Below are 25,752 nucleotides of genomic sequence, written 5' to 3' on the forward strand. Positions count from 1 at the left end.
CACATTCACACAGAGTTATATAGGTATATATATATATGGTTTTATTGCGTACGGTATAATATCTATCCTAATTGTTTTTACACACATCAAAATGTAATGCTTCCCCTACTAAAATTAAGACATTTTAAGACCTTGAATCACAAAAAATATGTTTATGTAGGAGATGTATTAAGACCTTTTAATGATCCTCAGCGACCCTGAATATCCTTCCCATTAAACAGCAAGTTGAAAGAATTTTAACCTAGCTTAGCATTCAGACTGAAAGCAGAGGGAAATAGTTGGCAGTTTAATCCAAACACACACAAATGATACTAAAAAACAAATAAATGAAATAAAAAAGGCATAGCTAGTCATTCCCCTTGCTTCCACACTTTTTGAGAAGGTAGGCTAACCTTGTCACTCACACATAAACACACAGCGTGGTTACAATGTGGATACATGGGCTCATTTTTGTGTTGAAAGACATGCTTTTGGCTTTCTGATACGTTAAACATGGTCAAAGTTGCAAAACCTGAGGTAAATCTATGTAAAACTGCTCCCTGCAAGTCAAAAGGCAGAGCTTCAGTCTGCTGTCAATGTTACATCTACTTCCTCCTTGTGATGACATCACATTGTTCCTATCTGTTCTGTAACCACATTGCTCATATTGTTCAGTCACATATTTTGGATCAGATTCCTGCTCATGTGTAGATGAAGTGATGCAGGAAAAGGTGAAATCCTATCACTATACTGTATGTTGCTTATGTAGCCTCTGGAACCATGGGACAGCTTCCAAGAGCTAGCTGAACTGCTGTGCTGAATAAAGGCCCAGTACAAGATAAATGAACTGTAACTAATCCAAGGCTATTCCAGCAGAGCCCTAGAATAAAAATATGGACCTGGATATGTACATGATACGTCTCCTTTGAATGCAATGTATTGTGGGTAAATGTACAGGAGATATCTTACCTGATGACCAGCTTTGACCTGCTCCAGAACTTTATTGTAACAAACTTCCTCCGTGTCATGAAGCTGCTGGATCTGAGCAGGACAGAAAAAAATCACAATGAGCACTTTAACTAAAGCCATAACTACAAAGTTTAATATCTGATTTTAATACAGTAATACAGTTAAAACAGTCATTTGATGAATCTCAGGGACATATTCTGGTGACCTCCAACCTGACCATTAACATCTTAAACACCAACTTTTATTACCATTTATTGAAAACTGTCTTGGTCAATACCTTGGACATGTGTCTTTCTATTTCTGAAATTGGTAGTTGTAGTTTCCATTGATGATAAAACCTAAAATGATGCCTTAATGAAGTCTTATGAGATGCATTTATCTAGTTAAGACATCTTTGTCAGAGTTGCCACATCATCTTTAAGAACAACATCATATATACATGTCAAAGAAACCTGTTTGTACATATAATGATAAATGTTTGGTACCTTGTTGTTGGATTTGATGCCAACAAAGGTCTGTCCGAGGGGCACCGGTCTGAAGCGACTGTCGAAGAAGAAGAGGCCGATGTACGGGTTGACGTGTAGGAAGGAGGCTACATCCAGGTAGTTGGGCAGAGTGGCTGACAGTCCCAGGATCCTGATCATACTCTGGGTGGACTCCACCTGACCAATCAGACAGTAACACAATGTCAAGTTACAGCAGGAGAAATTGCAATTCTACAGCATTTATTCCTAAAATAACCTTTCAACTTTGAGAGATAAACAACTTCTGATAAGATGAAGCATTTATGCAGGGGCAAAACTAAAATTCCTACCTTAACAATGTTTACGATACAGCACCATTAGGACAGTAAATCATGAAAATCATAATCATGTCAAATGCTGAAGTCCATGCCAATTCTAAGATATTGTTTATTGTAGGTCTATTCATTTCTTGGGCAATGTGTTATATGTTTTACATATAAAAGGTAAAATGTAGTATAAACTAACTTAAACTCTGCTACCTCTTGTATGCTGGTACTTATGCACATTAGACAGACAGCAAACAGCAGCTGGATTTACCTCTGCTGTAAGAGCTCACACAGTGAATTCAGCATAATCTGCACTGCTTCATTTTGTTGATGCGACAACAGTCATGCCATACCTCACCACTGTACTATGGGTCTCTCTTTTTAAACAATTATTTCCAATTGCTTCTATTTCGATGTGTTTTTCTGCTGCTGGTTAGCTACTGTCTATGAAACTTTACACTTCCTGCACATGTTTCACAGTAGAAGCCTTACAAGGAAAAAGGAGGGGGAGGGGGAAGAGGAGGAGGGGGGGGGGGGGGGGGGCGGGGTTATATCCTTTGAGTCTTGGAAAGGAAAAGGAGACGTTCTCTCTGCTGTTGAGATAAAGGCTCCAGCCAATATTAGAGAATTAATGGTATGTGCTTAAGGCCACAGCCGAGTCTCTTTGACACAGCGACAGCCAAGCAATAAAAACCATGAGTGTGGCCCCCAAATGCCCATCATAGAGAGTATCTGCAATCTAACACACTAATGATAGGATGACCTGAATATATAGAGGAGCCCCAACCTAGTTTAGACAGTAAAGGACTGGAGACATGGAGGAGAGTGCAGAAGGACATCACATTCAGACAACATGAGTGGATTTGGCTTTGTGGCCTGTGTAAATGATCTCACTTATTCACTGTTACGTCTTTATTTTGTCTTTGAAACTTGAAGTAAATTCAATATGCTGTGTGTATCATGGTGGGTTAGGAGAGAAATTTAAAGGGTGGGGGTTGTTAAAGGAGACGGTGGGGTTTGCCCTATCTGCGAACCTCCTACTGGATGTGACAGGTAAGATTGGTAAGGCCTTTAATGTGATGCAGTACCTGTCAAAGCATCCCATCAAGATAAGACCTAACCAATCCCTGCTGGTGGAGCGGGGCCTGTGCTACTCATTCACACCAACGCTGCAGAAAGTGCACACTACAGATGTGCAGCATGTTCACCTACAGGGAGGCAAAAAAAGCAGTCTGCAGGGTTTGCTTCTCTTCAAGTTACCTTTTTTTTTTTTTTTACTTTATGCAGCTGTGAGTTTAACAGCTTCTACTGTACGACAGATCAAAAATTCATGTTTCAGGTAAAGTTTGTGGCGTCGTTAAATTTTATGACAACATGAGGTAATTGTGATTAACAGCTGAATTTACTATTACCCCAAGGAGAGAGGGGTAATGAGCTGAATATAATAAAATGAATAAGATTCAATATTCAAATTAGACAGCGTGGTGAAGTCTTCTGTGGCTTTGTATTGAGATCCATGTTGTTCACTGAGTTACAAGCAATGCTACATCAAACAACTGCAAAATAAAAGTATGAGTACCCTTCAGTGGATTTACATGAACACCTGAACTGTGAACCTTTTATAGCACTCAAGATACCACACAGGTGATTAAGAAGAGCTTACTTCTTTGTTTGGAATATGACAATAATCAGGAGACAGCTGTTTCTACCTAAATACCACTGACATATTAACCATTACATACTGTTCATATTCTACACCTGCGCAGCATGTTCAGTTTTGACCTGGTCTAAGAATCCCCTCATAAAAAGTGTTTATACCAAACGTTGAAGCACAGATGTGTTTAGAAAGCATCAATAGTGGATCTGACTGATCAATAAATGTGATTAAACCTTGATTCATGTTTCAGAGAGCAGAGAGAGTGTATGTTTTAGCTTTTACATCACTCATTGTTGGAGAAAAAACATCTACTATCACACAATATCATGTCCTATTTGACCTAAGACATGAAAATATAACATAGCAATAATGATGGAAATGTATTTAATGTAAAGTGAAAATAACAAGAAGTTTATGGAAGTGTGGGGTTTATTGTATAACCATTAGAGCCATCAGTCTTCACTGCTACATCATAAAAACTTTTCTATATTACTATTTTTGAGTTGCTGTAGCAATGATTTTTCCCCACTGTGGGATCAATACATACATCTTATCTTATTTCACTAAGACACATGTCAATAGATACGGCTCAAATTTGACCCAGAACAGCCTCAATATACACCTATACAAAAGTATAACATGTTCAAATATTTGTGTGCATTTTGGGTCACTTTTTAGGAGTTTTTACAGCCGTCAAATGTCAAAACAGGTCAAATTTGAACTGAACGTTATGTAAAGGTTTAATAACAGTACATATGGACTGTAAATAATGTAGAATAATTGTATAGTGTATCTTATACCCATCTCTCTCTCTCTCTCTGTGTGCGTGTGTGTGTGTGTTCTTACTATACCAACACAAGAACTCAATATACAGTACATCTCTTACTCTATCTGTACCATATACATCACTATCAGATATACTGTACTGTATGTAGAGTGTAATCCTACACTCGTTTTTGATTCAGTATTTGAATATTTGAATGATTGTGTTTTTATTTATGTATTCTCTTTTATCTCTTTTATGTTGTATTTTTGCAGACACATCAGAATGTGTTGCTGTTTCCTAACTGTACAGTGAGCAGTGATTCATCAGTGGTGGAGATTAGAAAGCAGTAACAGGATTGAGGATCAAATGTCCCAGGTGCAGGATACATTCACTCTAATGGAGGTAGGAGCAGCCAGTCAGCATCATTACTGTGGGATAAACATTTATTTATGAGTAAGTATGGGAGCCTGTTATTATTGAGCTTAACCATGCATGTAAATACACTGCCTCCAAATAAACTTTGTCTCTCCAGCTCACTCACTCACTTTCACTCCACACATACAAAGACCACAGCTCTTGTAGTCAATTACAGAAATTGCATTCAAATGTCAGTGAGATAAAAAATAATAAAATAAAGTGCCATCTCTAATGTAAATCTAATCTGTAAGCAGCAACACTATCACTGTTGTACTGTGTAAAGCCTGACAGTGCAGCATCTTGGTTCTATCACTACATGAAGCATCACAGAATCATCAGAGGGTCACGAGTCCTAACATTGTTTATTTATCTATTTTTAATTATAATTCCATTGTTGTTGCTTTTTAACGTCCTTAATGAGGACTTGTTTTCAGTTTAAGAAAGTCCATTTAGAGTTATCTCTAGATATTATTCCCCCCTCTAGTGTATTTTGGAATTTAAAATATATTTCATATTTATCTGAGTCGTTTCCTGACAGTGTTGATTAGTCACACAGTATTTTTTGTTCAGAGTTCAAAAATTCAATCTGTTTAATGCCTCAGTTGAGGGCAGGGGCTCCTAACAGGGGCCCATTCCACCCCCCCACCCCGGCACTGGGCACTTTAACATGGACTTTTATTATGTATTCTACTGCACTACACATAATGTTTATAATAAATGCTCACATTTTATCTCTTGTGACCATTTCAATATTTTAACACAGTGGTTAGTTATTATCGGTTTGTCTTTTCTTGTGTATTACTGTGTATGTATCCATGTGTATTTATGAATGTGTGTATGTAAGGAAGGTGAGTTACGAGATACCTGAATCTCTATCTATCTATCTATCTATCTATCTATCTATCTATCTATCATCATAAAATCCTTTTGGTTTTGTGAGCATCACATAGTCTACTAAAACAGTATCAGACACATCTTTTTTCAAACTGAACACATGCTTCAGACATGTTGAAACAATGGATTAAAATGTTATACATATAAACAATTTATTTCAAACACTCTCTAACCAGAATCAGCACAGAAAATAACATTTAATGTGATTCCAGCAGGTAAGTCAGTAAATCAGTCTGCATTGAGCTATATATGAATGTAGGTGATTCTTATAGTATCTGCTGTAAACACATCGTCTTCATTAAACCATCTGATGACACCAGGCTACTATAGTATAACCACACACACCTCTACACACATCACACTGGTAAATTTAATGAATACATGCTTTTACAACCATGTAGAACTGGATCTGGTCACTGAAGGGGAAAATATACTATACAGTAAAGCAAGATGTCATTACATTGATGTTCCATCAATAAAGTAGCCATTGTCTGATTTCACCTCTGGTCTGATTTTTACACATGTCTATGTCTGTCTACTATAGCTAATGCTGAAGTAAGTAGATAAGTTAGACTATACTATAACTACCATTCTGACACATCACCAGTTTGCTAGAATAGCTTGTTGCCATGGCAATGGATCATGTCCGACTAGTAACCACACCTCTATTTTCAGTTTGAGAAGGAAGGTTTACCATTAAACAGTAGGGCTGGGTATTGTTTGACAAAAATGATGATAGGGTGGATGATTGGGTGCAAAAGGACCTGTATCATTTGACAGGAGATGTTTCCATACTACTTGGTATCAATTAATGTTGGTCAATACTAAAGGATATCAAGTATTGATACCCAGCCCTATTAAACAGGAAGTAACACAGGCTGGAGTGGAGCTTTCAAACAACCAGAAAGGACCATATTTCCCAGTAGTATATGGCACACACACTGTTATGTTATATTTCTGACTAGCTAGAGAGAGGACGTATCACTGTGTTGGAGTTGTTGTGTTCATTCATGATTTGACAGTAATGTCAGAGTGGAGTAGTGAGTATAGACACCAGCTGCAGAGAGCAAACTTAATCCTTACCCATGGAATCAACATGAATACATTGTGAGAACTCTTATGACCTGCTGCTCTTGTCTCTTCATCTGATACTGGCTGATATTTCTACATCTGGCCAGTAGAAGTCCTTTGTAGTGATGAGGAACTCCATTAACATCCCATATTATAGTCATTTTCAAGCACCTAATGCTCCATTATAAAAAGCATGCATCATGTAAGCTCAGGTAGAGCACAACTGGTCCTTCAATTTCAACCTGTGAGGCAGAAGCCCTACAACAGAGCAACATTAAAGGCTTTTGTTAGAAAGGTTAGAGGGACTTTATCTTGAATGCAGTGCATAATTGGTAGCAGTACACCCGGCCAAGAAAACGTGGTCCAAAGCTCTTCCAAGCAAAACATCAAAGTGATAACTGGCTCGGTTCTAAGGCATTTGCATAAAAAGGGGGACAAATATCATTTAGTTTACAGGGATTTCCATATTAATATGTCTGAAGACGTGAACTTAAGCACCTAGTGCATCAGAAGCAGCCGCCGTAATTCCTTCAGCGCAATCAATTATAGCGGTCTGTCAGGTGTGGCAATAATTGGATGGAGAGATGAAGGAGGTGTGTGGGGGAGAGAGGGGGGGGGGTCTGCCAGGCATGCTGCTGGCACCTGCCATCGTCTGTTGCTGGAGGTGGTGTAAGGTGGGAGTGGGGGGGGGGGGGGGGGGCTACGAGCTGTTTGCAAATTCTCACACAAAGACAAACAGGAACATGCTGCATGCAGATCTAATTAGTGGGACAAACACAGGTAAAGTAAAGTGACATAATCCTCAAACTGCATCCCGCTTCTTATTCTAATAGCTCACTGTTCTTATTAAAGGAACACTGCTATATCTTCTCTCTTATACCTGTGTTTACATTCTAGACGAGGCCTTTTCACACGATGCGTGTCAACGTGTGACAGGAAGATGATACCATGAATGATGGCTGAATTCTACTTAGCTGCTTCAGTTTACACATGCTGGATCACTATCACGCTGTAATGAACACATCAAACTGTGAAACTTGTCAACACGCTAAATCATTTACATATATAAGGAATAACATTTCCAATAGTAACTGTATAATAAGACGTGAATATTTGCCTGGAGATTCTCATTCAAGCACATTAAAGATACATGTTCACAGTTCTATCACTGTGTGCCTTTGTTAATCCTTACATACTGTTCATTTACATTTTGTGCATTTTGGGCCACTTTAGGAAAAGTCACCAAATTTCAGAATAAAAGACATTTGGGGTGTTTTTACAGCTGTCAAAAGGGATGAAATTTGACCTGAACAGTCTGTAAGGGTTAAATGTGCAGTTGCCTCATGTTATATTTCAAATATAACAAAAAACAAATCATCAGAATCCCAATCTTTCCTCCTCTTGTAAAAACTTGTCAGTGTTTGATGAAAACAAATGTAACTTTGGGCGACACATCATAAAAAACACACACTACTGCTTGTGGGTTCTAGTAGCCTGCAGAACAGATGTGGAGAGAGAAGATGTGATATCAGGGGGCAAGATCTTGTGTTTGAGCTTCAAAACCATTCATTTCTCTCTAATCATCCTCCTGATCTAACAGCAGGTGAGGGAGGTCAGCAGTCATTTCAACGGCTTTCTCTCTCCAGCTCCTTTTTACACTGTAGTTATTAAGCCCCACCCACTTTTGAATAAGCCAATCACATCTGAGGATTTGATTTAAATCCTAAAGATGTCTTCACTTCTGTTTCACTGTGACCTTATTATTAACATATTATATATATTTCCAGGGGATGTCTTAGGAAATGATGTATATGTAAAATTAAGTCTTACCCAATCTGTGTGATTTTCCCTCTTTTTTTCTTCCACCTCTATTTCTCATCTGGACCTCTTAGAGCTGACACAACCCTTGATTTAAGGCCTTAACTATAGAATTATATACTACTGGAATCTTTTAAAAACCTACTCCAGCAATCATTCTGTCTTTACTATAATCCTTTTCTTTCATTCTTTCACGTTATTCCTTCCACTCACCCTACAATATATTTACATTTCTTACATGTTCTCTTCTTCCCTGCTGTCTTTCCTTTTTCTTCTCTTCTTCCTCTCTTTCTTCTAACAATATCTTTCAGACACATTCTCCCAAGAAAATGCTGCTTCTAATCTGTATCTGTTACCTCTCTGAAACAACACACTACTTATCAACCTAAATCTGATCTGATTAAATGTACTGGACAGTAAATATCATAGATGAACTATCAGAGCCAGTTAATGACCAGTATTTCAGTTTTCTGAAGGCAGACAGTCTGATGATGTGAATGAAAGGTATAACAAGCAAAAGTGTATTTTTTTCTATATTTATCCATATACTGAGGAGCATATTATTATTATTCAGTATGGTAAACCCTTCATGTTTTCCCAGTCACACCTCTCACACCTCTGCAGTGTGTTTGCTGTCATCATCCGCTGGTGCCAAAGATCAAAGCTCCAGTAAAAAAGAGAAGCACACATCTACCTGCGTTTATAAGCTAGCTGAAAGGATGAGTTACTTTTCTTTTTCTTTTTCTTGAACATACCGTTAAATGACATGAAAACATAAAAGAGTGCTTAGACTTACAGTACATGTTTGTATGTTTCATGTAATGGTACACACTGTTTCAGCAGCTTCAGTATATCACATGTGTACCAGAAGAATTAGAGGGAAACCGCATGTGTCACTTTCTTGTAATCCCACACCTAAGGGGTTAAACTCTGACTTAAATCCATGGAGCCATTCCAGAGGCACTACTGATTTTCCTTTTCTACCATTAAATCCTCTTAATGGCACAACTCACTCTATTTCTAATGTGCAATGTGTCATTTAAAGGGACACGACACAACTTTTACATGTCTACGTACATTAATAGTCATGAAGAGTAGAATTATACAGTATGTATATTGTGTTCTCTGGCTCTCTGAAGACACTTTGTAAAGCATGAGAAAAAAAACCTTGATGATGTAATAGTGATGTCATCAGTTTTAAGACTAGAAATATGTCTCAAAAGACAGGGAGAGACTAACAATATGGTGTCAAGTTGTATAATGGGCAAAGTTGGGAAACTTTACTTTTTCACAATTACAATTACATTACTAAATGAATGCCATTAAAAAGTAACTAATTACATTACAGCATTACCTTCTGAGAAAAGTAACTGTTTAGAGTACTTCTGTGTTACCGAAAATGATAAGCCCTTTTGTGATTCCTCATGTAGTTTTAGTCCAGACCTGCTTTAAATATAATGAGTGTACCATCATCACACAGCCAAGTCTGGATCATCATCTGTTCATCTTTACACTAATAGCAGGAAGAACAGACACTATGTTCCATTTACTGCTGTTTGTTGTACAGCTTTACATAACACACTGTAAAAGTGTAATATATATAATAAGTCACTTCCAAATGAAAGTCATATGCTTTCTAAACACTGCTTCTTCAGGTTTAAAGTAGAGTTCCTCACAGTTGACATGCTCTTGTTACCCGAGCACAACTTGTATGTTACTATAATATTCCTGCCCTTATTTCCTCCCACTAATTCAAACTAATGTGAATATTTCCACATTATTTCAAGTAAATGCTGTCTCTTGCATGCTGAGCTGCCGTACATGCACACAGTGATATAACCATATTATTTTACGTTATTCAATCACTATTTAACATTCTATTTAATGTGTGTGTATGTGAATGTGTGTTTAAGCAGAGTGAATGTTAAACACTTTTCTATTATGAGAGACAGCAAATGTTGTTGTATATGAACATGCAATGACAATAAAGGCATCCATTCAGTAACATTTGAAATGTGTCAAGTTGTGCCCAATATCAAGGAGTGGAACAAAAACTATGTGGTGACTTGTCAGACTGAAGCTTAGTGATATCATTAGACCTTTTTTTATCAGCACTTGTGTTATAATGGAGATTTAAATCCCAACCACACTGGGTCTACAGTCTACAGTCAAACAGAGTCAAGCCCAGCCAGCACGCATGTATAAAAGGCCATATGTCTCCAGAAGCAGGAACAGCCAAACATGCCACACTATTTATGACTCCATCACCTGAATCAGGCTATTACAGAGCTTATTCTCTTCCTTCCAGGCTGCATTTCAGTCAGTTTGTTCTGGCTTCTGTGTAATTGAGCACAAGCTGTAGCATTCCAGGAATTACCCACTGTCTCCTGCTGCACTGTTTGTGCAAGCTTCACCGTTTATTGATATGCTAATGGTTCAGTCCAATACCAAACACAGTGTTCTCAGCACTGACTGCATGTACAGGCTGCTGGCAAACAGACTGACAGTCAAGACACTTCAAACTTCTGCACTGCAGCACAACCTCTAGAGGTGTTAAGGTGTACAAAGCGCCCAGTCAGCCCTTCTTCAGTAATATCAGCTAAACGTGCAGATAAATGGGCTGTGAACCGAGTAAACAGCGGTCACATGTACAGACCAGTTTTCAATTACCTTGTGGTTAACCCCGCCAAGAGGTCTCAGTCACTCCTAGCACAGCAGCTCATCCCTGCATCCCTGCATCCCTGCCTCTGTTTCACTCTGCTCTGTGCTGCTCATATCAATACATCACCACTTCTCAATCACACTCTGGTGGCTTATTACCACCTTATTACCATTACTTTTTTACATTTGTATTTTATTTTACAAACCTGTAGATTTGCAGTCTGCACACCTGGGTCAGTTGTGTTGTTGCCTATATGTGACATTTGGTTAATTGCACCATGTCTTCACTGTGTTTTTATTGCTGAGTCATGAGTGGTGAAGTATAACTGTTTTATGTGTCTGACATAGAGTGTGTATGTATATTTCTGCATTATTTCCCCACACAAAGTGTCAAGTCTTGAACCTACGTAGACTGAGGCACACATTCCCAGAGGTTTAGTACACCAACTCTGAAGCCTTTCATGAACTACATACATTATATAATACTGAGGACAAAATGAATGGATATGTATTTATAGAGACGTGTTCAGGATCAAAACTCAATTCACAGAACATGATGACTGGCCTGTGCACTATTTTTTTAAACTGACCCACAAAATACAATCAGCCACCTCCACTTTACCTTCCAACTCTATCAGTCATAAACATACTACCACCATCCAATTCTCACCATACTTTCATCTTACAGCACAGGTAACATGTACCCTTAATACTGTAGAGCACTACTTTTTTTTTAAAGTGATGTTTTTGGGTCTTTGTTTGACAGCAGCTGGCAGAGAAGCTGACAGGAAAAAGGAAGAAAGGAATACCACATGCCACAAAGGCTCTGGGACCCTGGACTTGAACTAGGGATGATGCAATTATGTCAATCAATCAATCGTTCATCATTTATATAGTGCCAAATCACAATAAAAGTTATGTTAAGGCAGGAGGCCCTTGGTGGTCCAGTGGTTAGAGCATCCTATATAATCACAGTGTCCCTGGTTCCAATCTGGCCAGGGACCTGCTGCAGGTCATTCCCCTCTCTCTCTCCCTGTTTCCTGTCAGTCTCTCTGCCAGACTGTCTGGAATAAAGGCATAAAAAGCGCAAAAATAAATCTTAAAAAAAAAGTTATGTCAAGGCACTTAGAGCAGGTCTAGAATGTACTCTTTAAATTTAATTTAAAGAGACTCAACATTCCCAAATGAGCAGCTCTTGGTGACAGCAGCAAGGAAGAAAGCTCAGGTAGAACTGAACTGTAGGTGGGCGACCATCTGTCTTGACTGGTTGGGTTAAGAGAGAGAGAGAGAGAGAGAGAGAGAGAGACACAATAACAGACAAGTGGCATGCATAGCAACCACTCAGCTACCCAGCTGCTCTGACAACAACTAACCTGAGTGAGAAAAGAGTTAAGTGCTTTTCCATCAGTGGCCATGATTCAGCATATTCTGTCTTATCATTTTACAGTCTAAAAGCTCCTTTTCAAACTCAATAGTTTCTATTGTTTCAGTGATCCATTCTTTCTGAGTTAGTATATATAGCTGGTGTACATAACAAGATAAAGATCTTTTTATTTGCTGAAAATACTCTAAATAATCTACTCTAATACTGCTAAAGTTATGCAAATGTTCCAGTACGCATGATTATGGTGTGAGTGGAATGGCTATATTAGTGTGGATCATTGCTTTCTTTGTCATACCAAACCAAGGATCTTTAATTGTATTGCAGTTAGTCTGTTGGTCTGTGCATTCTAAAAATATCTCTTTATATCTCTGTCCTCTCCATTTATTCATTTCCTTCTTGAGAATGACACACGACAGCAGCTCATCACAGGCTCCTTCTATCTATTTGCCTGTCTGACTTCACATAATTCCTGTAATATATGAACCATCCAGGCTGATTCCTACTCAGACAGCTGTCAGTCACCATCAGGGGAAATCACTGTACACTGCATAGAGAGCTGCACTATTTTCCTGCTTATTCTTTCTAGCAGCAGCAGCAGAGACACAAGGGGGGGTGACACTCATGTTGTCTATGTCACAGGTGCGTTATTAGGACCTGGCACATAATTAGACACGTGGAATTCAGTATCTGACCCTTTCATTGAGACAGAGGATTCCCTGAAAGCCTTTAATTCACATTTGAATTCACTAATGAGATCACTAATAGGTGAACCACGGTCCAGATCCAGACCTGGACCTGTAACTGATGAAATATTGAGGATTGTTACATTTTGTCTGATAGTTTCTATTTTAACAGGCACGGCTTCTCCAGTTATTACGGTAAAAGTGGAGCGGAATCGTAAATAGACCACTGTGCGTAGCCAATCTTCTCATGTGACGCTAATCAGCCAATCAAATCCATGCATTTGGACATGCGGAGATATTTGACTGTCAGTGAGATACAGAGAGGAGGCAGATAAGAGCTAAAACTAAGCATTTTATTTAAGAAGCACAATTAAAAGCTTTATGTTTGATATAAGAAAAGGACATTTATTTATCTTATTCTTTTTTATTCTTATTTTATGGTTGATTTGAATCCCACTAGTAGAGTGTAAACACTAATAAATGAATAGTACTGTATTTATGTGACAGTCTACAATCTAGCTACTAGACACAGATGCTGATGGAACTACAATGCTACTTTAAGATACTGATCAATAACACACATTATGATGATCTGGACCTTCACTTGAGGACATTTTCACAAACTGGACCTCAGTGAATTTTAATTGAATACCCCTTATCTATACTATATTGTTTATTTACATTTCACAATACTATAATGAACACTATATTGTAATTATACCACCATAATGAAAAGAAACAAAAATTTAATAAACTTAGAAATCTGTGCTACAACAAACTGTTCAGAGAGCTGCTCTGATGGGAAGGAGGACATGGCAGATGAGTTGAAAGCATCAAACCTATTCACCATCCAGGTATCTTGGATGTTGTGTGTGCAGGGAAACTATATGTTTACTAAACCAGATATATTTAAAATGAATTAATGGTCACACACACACACACACACACACACACACACACACACACACACACACACACACACACACACACACACACACACACACACACACACACACACACACACACACACACACACACACACACACACACACACCACTCTGATGCTCCTGTATCTTCTCTCCTTTTGTGGCACATTTTTCAGCCCACAGTAGAGTGTTTAAGAGAGAACTGGGGAGGTTTTGAGGATAAATATGGGTTAGAGAAAAGGGAAATGACTGTTGCACAGCTGCACTAGCTATATGATGAAGGGGAAGCACAGTAGTGTCTGTGTGCTGCTTCTCTCTGTCTGTTTGTTGTGCTCAGAATGTCATTTGTTATATTGGAAGTAAATAAAAAGTCCACTTTGGCAGAAATACACTGCATTGGGGGAAAAGGCATTTTAAGGATATTAGAGAGAATAGAGCTCACTATCTGAGTACTGATGGAAGAAATCTATCCCAGTATCCCAACCTGTCAACCACTGAAACTTGGGATTAGTTTAGAAAATACTCTTTACCACACTGTTAATTTACCCATGATATTTAACTCACTGAACAGTTGGACTCCAGACACTGTTCTTTACAAAGGACTGTGCTGTTCTGTTTCAAGTCCACAAAAGCTCTGTGTCATACTGATAAAGGTACTACAGGTTCAAATAACTGAGGTGTGTGCTTCTTTTGGGACCCATCATGCATCCTCAAATATGAACACAATGTAGGGAATACTTTGAACATATGTACTGTGTACTGCATTCATACTAATTTGACATATTTGAGGTCAGATTTTAATCAAATGAATGCAAATGTTATTTCTATATTATGGTTTTGAACCTCAGCTGTATGTATCAACTGCTCCCATTACAGTTAATAGTACACAACATTTGTTTTATAAAGGAACAGTTTAACATTTCTAGAAATACACTTACCTCCTGTCTTTATGAGAACGAGTCGAGAAGATGGATATCAATCTCATGTGTGTGAGTTAAGAACTGAGCTGAAATCAGGAGGTGATTAGCCTAGCTTAGCATAATGAATGGAGGCAGGGGGAAACAGCTAGCCTGGCTCTGTACAATGCATCCAAAATGTTAATTTCATTTCATTTTTTTATTTTAAATCCTACCAACACCTCTAAAAGAAATGTAAAAAGTGGATGATGTGTTCAGTTTACTGAGGTCTTGTCTTGATACAGTGATGATGGCTGGTTTGGGACAAATATACTTTCCATTTATTCTGTAAAACACTTCAAGTGAGGAGCTTTAGCCCATTGTCTTATATATAAACAACATTTAAAATGTCCATTGTTAAAATCAAACCTTAAAATATATAAAATATATAATACTCAATTGCTAAATCAAAGTACAATAAGAGACATGATACCTTCTTCCTTTAAACATGGAAGTGAATGAAAAGATCACCTCTGTCCAGATCATCAAAACATGGTAATAACTTACAAACATGAACACAGGTCTTCTCCTGCAGTCTCAGACAAACTAGGGATTAATTATCCAGGGAAAAGTGCAAGTGTAATATTATTTAACAGCTAAATAGCTAATTATCTGTTAGTGACACAGCATCTGTCCATGACCTGTAGCTACTGCAGTGTGTTAACTTTGTCTCCAATAGAATATTATAATACATTTAACAATTAATCTGTGGTGCATATGTGTGCTGAAGCGTGTGTTCATGTACTGTATGTGGAAACCAGTAGAAGAATTGTTAGTAATACTGGAAGAAAATGTTCCAGTGTGTGATTTAAATCACAGTAACATGTTAAGCTAGTGTTAGAGGTGTTAGTAGGTGTATTTTTGAGCTTTGGACAGAGCCAGGCTAGGTGTTTCCCACTGTGTCCAGTCTTTATGCTAAGCTAGGCTAACAACACCCTGACCACAGTCCTGTACATGACACACAGAAATGAGCTGACCCGATCTTCTCATCAAACTTTCTGGAGGTCAGCTTTTATGATGTTGATATAAATGTTACTTTTTATTTTCCATTCCAGGAAAAACCTGTAAACTCTAAAAAATACCCTGGCTGTCTATGTCTAAGCAATACACATTCAATGATCACAGAGAGGTCTAGTCTAAACTGACTATCAGACAGTGATTCAGACCACAGGAGGCTGAGGAGAGTAACCTGTACAGATATGTAGAGCTGAAGGAGGGAAGCAGGACAAACCTGTCTGATGGTCCTGGCTACCAGACTCTCCAGTACTGGTCCTCGATCTTCATGAAGAAGGTGAACTTCATCCAATATCAGGAGGCGTACGATCTGGGAGAGAGCGACGTCTCCAACGCTCTTCCTGGTTACAACATCCCACTTCTCTGGAGTGGTCACCAACATCTGGACACAAACATGAAGATACATCAGGAACACTATCCTGGCTTTCTTATAGTAGTTCTACACAATCCATTACACAGCGTCAGTCAGTAAATATAAGAAGGATATACTTCTATGTATCTTCTATGTAGCAATGTTTCTGCTCCATTCATGTGGTTGCAGTGAGCAGCTGCAGCTCAACACAGACCTGTTTAGTTAGATTTATCTCCATTGTGTTGAATTGTGTTATCATGAAGTCAAATCTCTAGAAATATGCTAAGCTAACTTTACATCAAACTAATCATGAACCCTGTAATAATTGTACACGTTTATACCTCCCATTGGTAAAAAAGGCTATGAGTAATGTTAAATAGTAAATAGACTGTACTTATATAACACCACTCAAAGCACTTTTACACTACATGTCACATTCACCCATTCATGCACATTCATACACTGATGACAGGAGCTAACACACAGGGTACCAACCTGCTCATCAGAAGGAAACTAACATTCATACACACATTCATACTAGGTTGGTGCAGCCATCAGGAGCAATTTGGGGTTCAATATCTTGAAGGAGTCGGGAATCAAGCCTCTGATTTTCCGATTAGCGGACGACCCACTCTAGCTGTATACACTGTTTAAAAAATTTCGTAGAGGATGCTCAAAACCCATTAAAGATAAACTGTATAGTAGTAAATACTTGTGCACTTGACTGCTCTGTAGACAAAGCATATTAAAGGAGAGCAGCACAGAAAACAACAAGGATCAGTGGTAAGTAGAAGATGGAGCCACACATAGATGAAGGGGTGGAATGGATGAAGAGGTATACACATTTTCAGGCAAATGTCCCATTTCCTACATGTAATGTGAAAAAAATCAAAGTGGGGAATATTAACTTAGTGTCACCACAATCTTTCAAATCTCAATTTATTTACCAAGACTATAAATGTAAATGAGCTGAGCTGCAGTTCACCTGATTTACATTAGGCTCAGTAAGTTCTGATACTGGATGGCTGTGTGGAAAGGAAGTGAGAAAGAAACTATTTTCAATATGGTTAAAAACAGAAACATATACATCGCAACATGTGGGGAAAGATCAGTGAGAGTTCCTTTAAAACATGTTTTAAGACAGAAAAATCCTCTGCTTTGAATAATAATTAGTGTCTAATAGGGTTTTTCCTTTTTGTCTAGACATGTCCTCCTTCTCCTCCACAAATCCTGCTCGTACGTACATGCCTTAAATCTCATTTTTGTTGAGTGCAGAGAAACTTTCCTCCTTCTTTCCAGCTTCTACTGTCAAACTGTGCACATACTTCATTGTGCACAGAGATGAGAAAAACCCTAACCCAGCTGAATGAAGAAGAAGAAAAAGACATTTGAGTGGAGAGGGATTTTAAATATCCTGATATCATCTCAACAAAAAGCTCAGTGATTGCATGATTTATGAATAATCAGAGTAAGAGATTTTTGGAACTCCTTTGATTAGTTTCTTTCTGTTAACAGATTAAAAACATAATATAATTAGGTAGCTGTGGCTTTGGAGGTAGAGCGGTCGTTCACCAATTGGAAGATTGTTGGTTCGATTCCCGGCTCCTCCAGTCCACATGTCAATGCAGTAATGCTCCCTGATATGGCCCAATTGGGCAAGCGCCCAAGGCGGTATTTTGTCATGGCTCATGTGGGGCGGCACAAACTCTTCAACGAAAAAAAAGGTGGTCGAGTGATGACATCATTGCTGATTTTGAATCGAGGAAGGCCAGAAGGGTCAGGCTTTAGTTGGCTTTGTGCCATTTAAACGGTGTGTTTGATGTTCTAAGTGCAATAGTGTAATGACTGGATTCTGTGTGTGTGTGTTTTTCCATTGTTCTGATGAAGGATTTGCGAATTGAGAGATTATAATTATTCTCATTCTTATTTCATTTCTTTTTTCCACAGATCTAGTAAATTTCGACTCGGGGGGTGGGGTGGGGGGGGGGGGGTGCCCAGGGCGTCATTCAAGCTAGAACCGCCACTGTGTCCAGGTGTCCTTGGGTGAGATACTTAACCCCAAATTGCTCCGTTTGCTATGCCAACTGTGTATGAATGTGAATGTTAGTCTCCCTCCTGATGAGCAGGTTAGCACCCTGTGTGGTAGCTCCTGTCATCAGTCTATGAATGAATATGTCATGTAGGGTAAAAGTGCTTTGAGTGGTTATAATGACTAGAAAAATGATATATAAGTACAGTCCATTTACCATTTATAATGGGTTTTATGTTCTGTGGGTATTACTGGCTGCTTTAATCACATGGCACTGTGCTGTGAAACATAATAAGAACATATAAGCCAGGACATGCAGCTGGGACATATGGACAAAGAAGGCTTCCTGGCTCTTTTGTCTTGTGGTGTGTTGCTGAGCAGAGAGCTACTTTAAAACAGCTGAACTTTATGATGTATTTTAAAGTTGTACCTCTCACTCACATATTGCTTGGACCTTCCTTTAGTCGCTTCTTTCATTTCATTTTTCCTTTTTCCATCACGAAATGAACAACAGCAATAAGTAAAAGAATGATACCAGTAAAGCTAATCCAAATTAAAAAGATAGATCTTTAATTTCCTTTTAAAGATTACCAGAAGGACAGAGAGGCTGTTCCACATTTTAAAGGCCATAAAAATGTAACCTAGGTTCACCAAATGTATTGTGGAACACTTACGGATCTTCTAAAAGAACAGCAGTGGGAGATGTGGTTTTGTTGGGGCATAAAATGAAAAGCGGTTGCTGATATATGAAGGTGTTAGATTATGTAAGGCTTTGTAGAGAAAGCAAAAGGACTTTAAAAATCAATTGTAAAAGACACAGGTAGCCAGTGCAGTGATGTGAGTAGAGGGGTAATAATGTGATGGCTTTTGTTTTTTATCGGTCTAAATCATGGAATTTTCTAATACCAGATCCTTAACATTATTTTTAATTTGCTCTGACAGTCTTGCAGATATGGACTCTAGTCTGTCTTCCTGCTTTTGAACATATGAGTAGAATTTCTGCTAAAATAGGAACAAACTGATCAGACTAGGCTTTGAGTGAGTCAGTTAAAACATTATGCAACCAAAACATAAAGTAGCATTCTCTTCTTCCTTCTTTCCTCGGCAACAATATTAAGATCACTGCTGAGATAAATCTCTTGACAATTCCCTGCTCACGTAACTGAATGGCACACAGTGTAAAACTCCCTCCAGAATACCATGTCAGACTCATGGCTCATCAGTGACCAATTACCCATAGCGTCGCTCATTACAATACAGACAGAGGCACCTAAATCACAACAGCATAATACCAGACCTAACATCAGTCACATGTGGTGTGCTACAGTTCTACCAGAGGTCTGTGTCAGCCTCTGATCCACTACATCCTCACACACTGTCACCTATGATTCTGTGGTGTTTTCACTAATGTGATTAAAAGACATTTGGGCATCTCCTTTAAGCAAATAATATTCAACAGTATCAACAAATATCACCTGTATCAAATGTCAACACCTTCTTTGCAAGTTGCTTAGCGCCTATAATTCCACTGAAATTCTATTCTCTCTTTTCAAGAAAAATACCACAATGCATAATTAATGGTGTGTGAACTGTTTGGCAACCTGTCCGTGGGTGTGAAAATTCCTATTAAACTCTTTCTGTAAAGGCAGTTCATTAAATCCTCTCTAGTTTGCATTTAAATCAATCTATCCAGCCATTAGAGACTGGCATGCTCACAGAAAAAGGAAGCGCCTGCCTCTAATTGGAGCTAGTGGTTAATCTAAATGGAGGCTCTGGCAAATGGAGCACAGGCCAAAGTGCTTTCTTAATTGCCTCACAAATACACACAAAGGAGAGCAGAGAAAACACGCCATTGTTCGCCTGAATGCTGCTATTTAGCCTATTTATCAATCGGTTGCAGCACGACTGAAATCAATCCTCTAAATCCACCACTGAGTTTTCATGGAAGATGTTCACGTTTCTTAAAAAGCTGATGATTTAATCAAAGAATGGCTTCATAAAAACATACTGTAATAGCTTGTAAAGGTTGTTCCTGTGATGAATTCATTGTTAAACTAAGTGGTGCATTAATGCTCCATATCAGACCTGATGCCAAACAGCACTGACAAAATGATGCAATGTCAGAATAACAACTCCATAAGGCTGATGAACAGAAAGAGTGTATTTGCTGGCTTTTCAATGTAAAAATACCAATCTCACACCTTGGCGGTCATATTGTCCTTGAACCTAAACAACAATGAATTTTCCAACTACATTCCACTCTAACATGAGAAATAATGTGGCAGACTGTGCACTGTGGTACAGAAAGTGCTGTCATCACTGTCTGGGGAAAAACAACTCTAAAAATAAAAAGGTCAGCGCAACATGTTTGAATCAAACCTATCCCTCACTCTCTCAACTGACTGAAACACTGGAATTGAACTTTGACACTAATTACTGGAACTCAAGACTCAAACGTTGAGGTATATTGGGTATTATATATTGGTATATGGAGTATCGGTTAGGGCTGAACGATTTATCGTTTTCTGATCGAAATTGCGATTTCAGACAGCGCGATCATGTGATCGCCAAAGCTGCGGTTTTTGCAGCGCTCCTGACTGACCCAGGATCTGTTGTGTCAACTATTTTACACAGACATGCCGTCTCCCTACCATCCTGCCAAGCTCACCAATCAGAAGCGGTATGCTACTCGTGGACAGGTCACGCTAACCAATCAGTATTAACCGGCTCCTTAATTATAATTATTCAGAAATAGCTTCAGCTGGACCTGAAGTGGAGTTAGGGGATTTAATCCCCAAGAAAACCAGCACGTCGGTCATTTGGGAGTGTTTCAGGTTTGAGGCTGCAGACGTGCACCTGAAACAGGTACTGTGCAAAATCTGTCGCGCTAAAGTTGCAACATCCAGCGGAAACACAACCAATTTGTACCGGCACTTGAAAAAACAACACAAGCATTTGCATGACGAAAAAGTCCGGTGAAAATGATACTCAGGCCCACTGTAGCAAACAGACTACAATTACAGCATGTTCTGCCAGTGTAACTCCGTATGATAAGAGCAGCGGAGACACCGAGAGATTTAAAAACCTTGTCCGCACGCTGGACAGAAGATATATGATTCCCTCCCGCACCTACTTCAACCAGGTTGCCATCCCACAGCTGTACGCAGAGTGTAAATGCTGAGTGATGTAAAGATGTCAGGGAAGAGAGTATTATTGTTGATTAAGTTTTGTATTCTATTTAGCTTTTTTTTTTTAAATTAATACAATTAAGGATTTTTTGCCATACTTTTTTTAAGTACTCTTTTAGTTCTTCATTTGTAATAACTGCCATTGGTCTTTAGTTTTTATCCTTGCATTAGAGTAATAGCATTTAATGTTTTAATGTTACTGTACATTGTGAATATTGCACTGAAGCTTGATTTGACGGAAATCGTGAATCAAATCGAAATCGCAATATCTGCCAGAAAAATCGCAATTAGATCTTTTCCTAAAATCGTTCAGCCCTAGTATCGGTACTCTATACCTTTAAGGTATCAACCAAAATAAATCGATACCAAGTAGTATGAATGTATTTCTAAAAAAGGTGTAAAAAGCATTTCTACCATTTAGATTTGAATTGTGGAGCTAGGCTTCACAAACTGTGTTTCAACATTTCTGTGTTCAGGATTTAGTGGGCGGGTCTGAAAATAATTAGCATAAACCCGCCCCTGCTGCTGTAGAGATATAAATACATTCAGCACACACTACTACTACAGTCTACAGTTAGCTGAGCTAGCTGCCGAGCTAGCAGCTGAGTTAGCAGCAGAAAGTTCTCAGATGTAGCGTCCATGTTTCTGGTAAAGGTGGTGACTTTGATTGACAGGTGACACTTGGTAGGGGGCGGGGTTTTCAGCGAACTCGGCGGGCACTCCCACAGCATTTGGGAGCAGAGAAAGAGTCTGATTTTTACACAACTTTGAAGCCTAATTTCATATATTTGGCGCTTTTTTTAATTATTCAAATTTGGCAGGGTGGTTAACAACACACTTTTCTGTGGTACTGTATGTCAAACTCAGAACACATTTATTATTACTTTACATGGATTTTAATTGTAATACTGTTTTTTTTGAATTCACTGGTAATAACATTTCACACATTTCACTTATTTGCATTTTCATTAACTGATATTTAGAGACAACTCTTAGCTTTACTTCACATTATATTCAGGCAGAAACACAGATGAACGGTTATTGTAGTCTTCATAACATTATGTTATGGTAGACATAGACGACATTTTTCACATGATGTCAGACATGTTTTAGATTACTGCCACTGCCTGCCATGTATGTAGATGAATGTATATCTTTACCTTGTTAATTCTTTGTGTGAGACATGTTCAGCAAATGGGAAACACCCGTGACATTTCCTGCAGCATTTACAGGAGAGCTTGTTACCATATGATTAGTGGGATATTTTATGGAGGTGGATTTTAAGGTCTGACATTTATCAAGGCAGACTGTTACAGATGTGCATGCATTTAATCCAGAGCAGAGTGGTTATACGTGCAATTATTTAAATTTAAATTGATTTGTTTGAAGTGAATTTTGATTGTTACTTAACTCTAAAGTGGGACTTAAAGAGCTTATATGTAGATGCTCATTGTTTCCCCTCATCATTCCAAAGTGCACATACTCAGTGTTTCTATTGTACTGTACTGTTGTAGAACTTTCCTCATGCCAGAAGGAAAGCTTGCTGAAATATCAGCGTGCTAAATTATAACTAAAGCAGCTTGAAATGTTCTAACTGTAGATATACTGCAGCCAGGAGCATCAGGGTTAGTGGGGTTGGATTGTGAATACACAGTGCATGAAGTATTTAAGATGAACACTGGTTATTGTACTGTAAAACAAGTTTAAAATGCATAACAGACTTAAACTAATAGCTTGTGTGTGAATGCATAAATGCTTTTGACATGAAAACACAGCTATTAATCAAGAAAGTGACGTGACGAGGCGTTCAGGTACATGGTTGAACATTTGTCAGGTGTCAGAAGCCAGTACACAATGACTGCAGTTACTCCAGAAAACTAAGACTGTGGCGACTGTGAAGCGCCACTGGAGACGAAGCCCAAATCTCTGGAGCAAACATACCCACTCAAATCCAAACTGAAGGCACAGGAAATAGGAACTATCTAAGAGCCCAATATGATTGATCCACTTTATTTTAGGATGCACATTATTTTAGATTTAATAGCAGCACTTATTTTACTTGAAATGTACTTAGACTATTATTTATATCATCTCTGTATGACATATGGGTAGTTTCCTTCATGATGTTTGTGTAGCATATATAGACTATTCATTTACACCTAAACTGTATTCATTTTTCTATGTATTGAAGTAGCAGCTGGATGCAATCAGCCCATTAAAAACATCAAGATTTGAATAGCCACTGAACTATTTCATACAAATGAGTAAATCATGCTCTCCAGTGACTTAACCCTTACATACTGATCATATTCTGACTCATAATTAGTCTCTATACCAATTCACATTCATCAATTCCCCATTAATAAATGTTGGATTAATCATCAATGAAGCCGTCAGAGAGCAAGCAGAGTGTACTACATTTATTTATGGCAAAAAGACCAAAATCACTATTTTATGGTCCAGGAGAACTTTTTATAGAACATAAACAATAAAAACAACATGTTTGAATGCTGATTTTTTTTAAATGTTGTACATTTGCATATATTCATACATTTGTTATTTTCTCTTCATTTTTTATGGCAAGAAGCACTACTGGCCAGCTCACAGTTAGCTGCATACTGACCACTGTGTATTCTGATGCTGCCAAAATTAAACATTGGCATTTCTTAGCCTCTAGACAATCTAATATAAACAATCAGGTGGGATTTAAAGCACTTTTAAATTGATTTAAGATTAACAAACATGGTTTTACTTCAGGCTCTGGATAGAGATATGAGAATAACTAGATTTTGCCGTTTTCTATGAGATCCTTTAAACATAACATAGTTATATTCTATTAAGTGTTCCCAGTTATTAACTTGAGAATACCATTTTTGTTTCCCTATGACACCTGCTTGGTTCAGTACATTTGAAAACTATTTACTTCTGAAACATAAAACATAAATCATTGAGCATATCCACAGATGGCTAGATTTCCCTTTCAGCTCTACACTTTTATGTTAATTTATTGTGCAGTGGGAGTAATGAGCTTGTTTCTCAGTGGTAGAGAGTTGGCATGGATGTGTGCAGCCATGCAAAACACAGGCCATGGCGGGCATCACTAACTTTCAGCGCTCAACAGCCAATTATCAGGGTGTGTTGTGTTTGTCTGAGTCGTAATCGATTAAAAAAAACAAAACAAAAAACAAGCTAGATGTTTACAGTTTGTCATGATTCAATACAGCCTGGCATTTCCATAATGGCTTATAATAACTGCTTTTACTTTTACACTTTCTGTCTTTCTATTATTTAGTGTTCTTTTATTTAATCTGTCTGAAACCCATCAGCAGCTACTTGAATTTCTATCCATGTGACTTAACTTGACCCAGAAATGTTGACACACTCCCCTTGTACCTCCCTTGATAATTAAAAGTGTCTGGCTGTGAGGCGCTTCCATCTTGGATGTCATTAACTGATATTTCCTCTCTGGACAGAGAAGGAAGAGGAATCGGGAAAGTCCCAGGATGCCACCCACCCGCACATTGGCATCCACATGGCAGCATCCCTCCAAACCCCCTGTTTCCATGGTAACTATCGCAGCCAACGGAGAGAGAAGGAAGGAGGATGAGGAGAAGGAGGAGGTAGGTGGGAGCAAGATGGAGCAGGGAGGGTAGAAGAACACATTTACTGGACTGTGATATGTGAATAACTAGCAGCTCGTCAAAGCAAAATGCAATTTGTATTGTCATGTGAAAGTGTGTGTGTGTGTGTGTGTGTGTCTTTATGTTCAGTCCTCATGAGAGTACTGCTCACAATTGGCTAAATATGAGAAAACATGAGCAATTACTAAAACTGCTCTAGTGTTCAGTGGAAGATGCCGAGCATTAAAAAGAAGAAGAGTGGGAGTATACAATAACACATTTCAATATGGGAAAAATGAACTCATTGTAGAATGTTAAAAAGGTATTAAAAAAAATCCATCAGAGCCTCTTGAAAAAAGGATGAGCCTATCGACCCAGTTACTATGATTCCTAACTGCTTAAAGAGTGCAAACACACTCATCTAACAATCAACACTCAGTTATTCTGATTCTGAGCCACAACTCTGTAAAATATCATATGAGAATTTAGTGGAATCAACTAACTAACGTTTTCAAGACCATTTTAAGCCTTTTGACTTGAAATGATGAATTGAATGAATGTAATGTTACAAGTTTACT

At 38.3% G+C, this 25,752-nt stretch overlaps 1 protein-coding gene across 1 annotated transcript in view; it reads right to left on the reverse strand.

Moving 5' to 3' along the window:
* Positions 1 to 25,752, reverse strand: part of ascc3 (activating signal cointegrator 1 complex subunit 3) — a 166,075-nt gene that overhangs the window by 72,950 nt on the left and 67,373 nt on the right. The window contains exons 11-13 of the mRNA XM_053326740.1: positions 16,203 to 16,367; positions 1,434 to 1,610; positions 949 to 1,020 (exon numbers count right to left, since the gene is read on the reverse strand). Coding sequence (XP_053182715.1) covers positions 949 to 1,020; positions 1,434 to 1,610; positions 16,203 to 16,367 — 414 coding nt within the window. The remainder of the gene's footprint in view (positions 1 to 948; positions 1,021 to 1,433; positions 1,611 to 16,202; positions 16,368 to 25,752) is intronic.

The sequence above is a fragment of the Scomber japonicus genome, chromosome 10 (genome assembly GCF_027409825.1).
Source record: "Scomber japonicus isolate fScoJap1 chromosome 10, fScoJap1.pri, whole genome shotgun sequence".
Classification (NCBI taxonomy): Eukaryota; Metazoa; Chordata; class Actinopteri; order Scombriformes; family Scombridae; genus Scomber; species Scomber japonicus.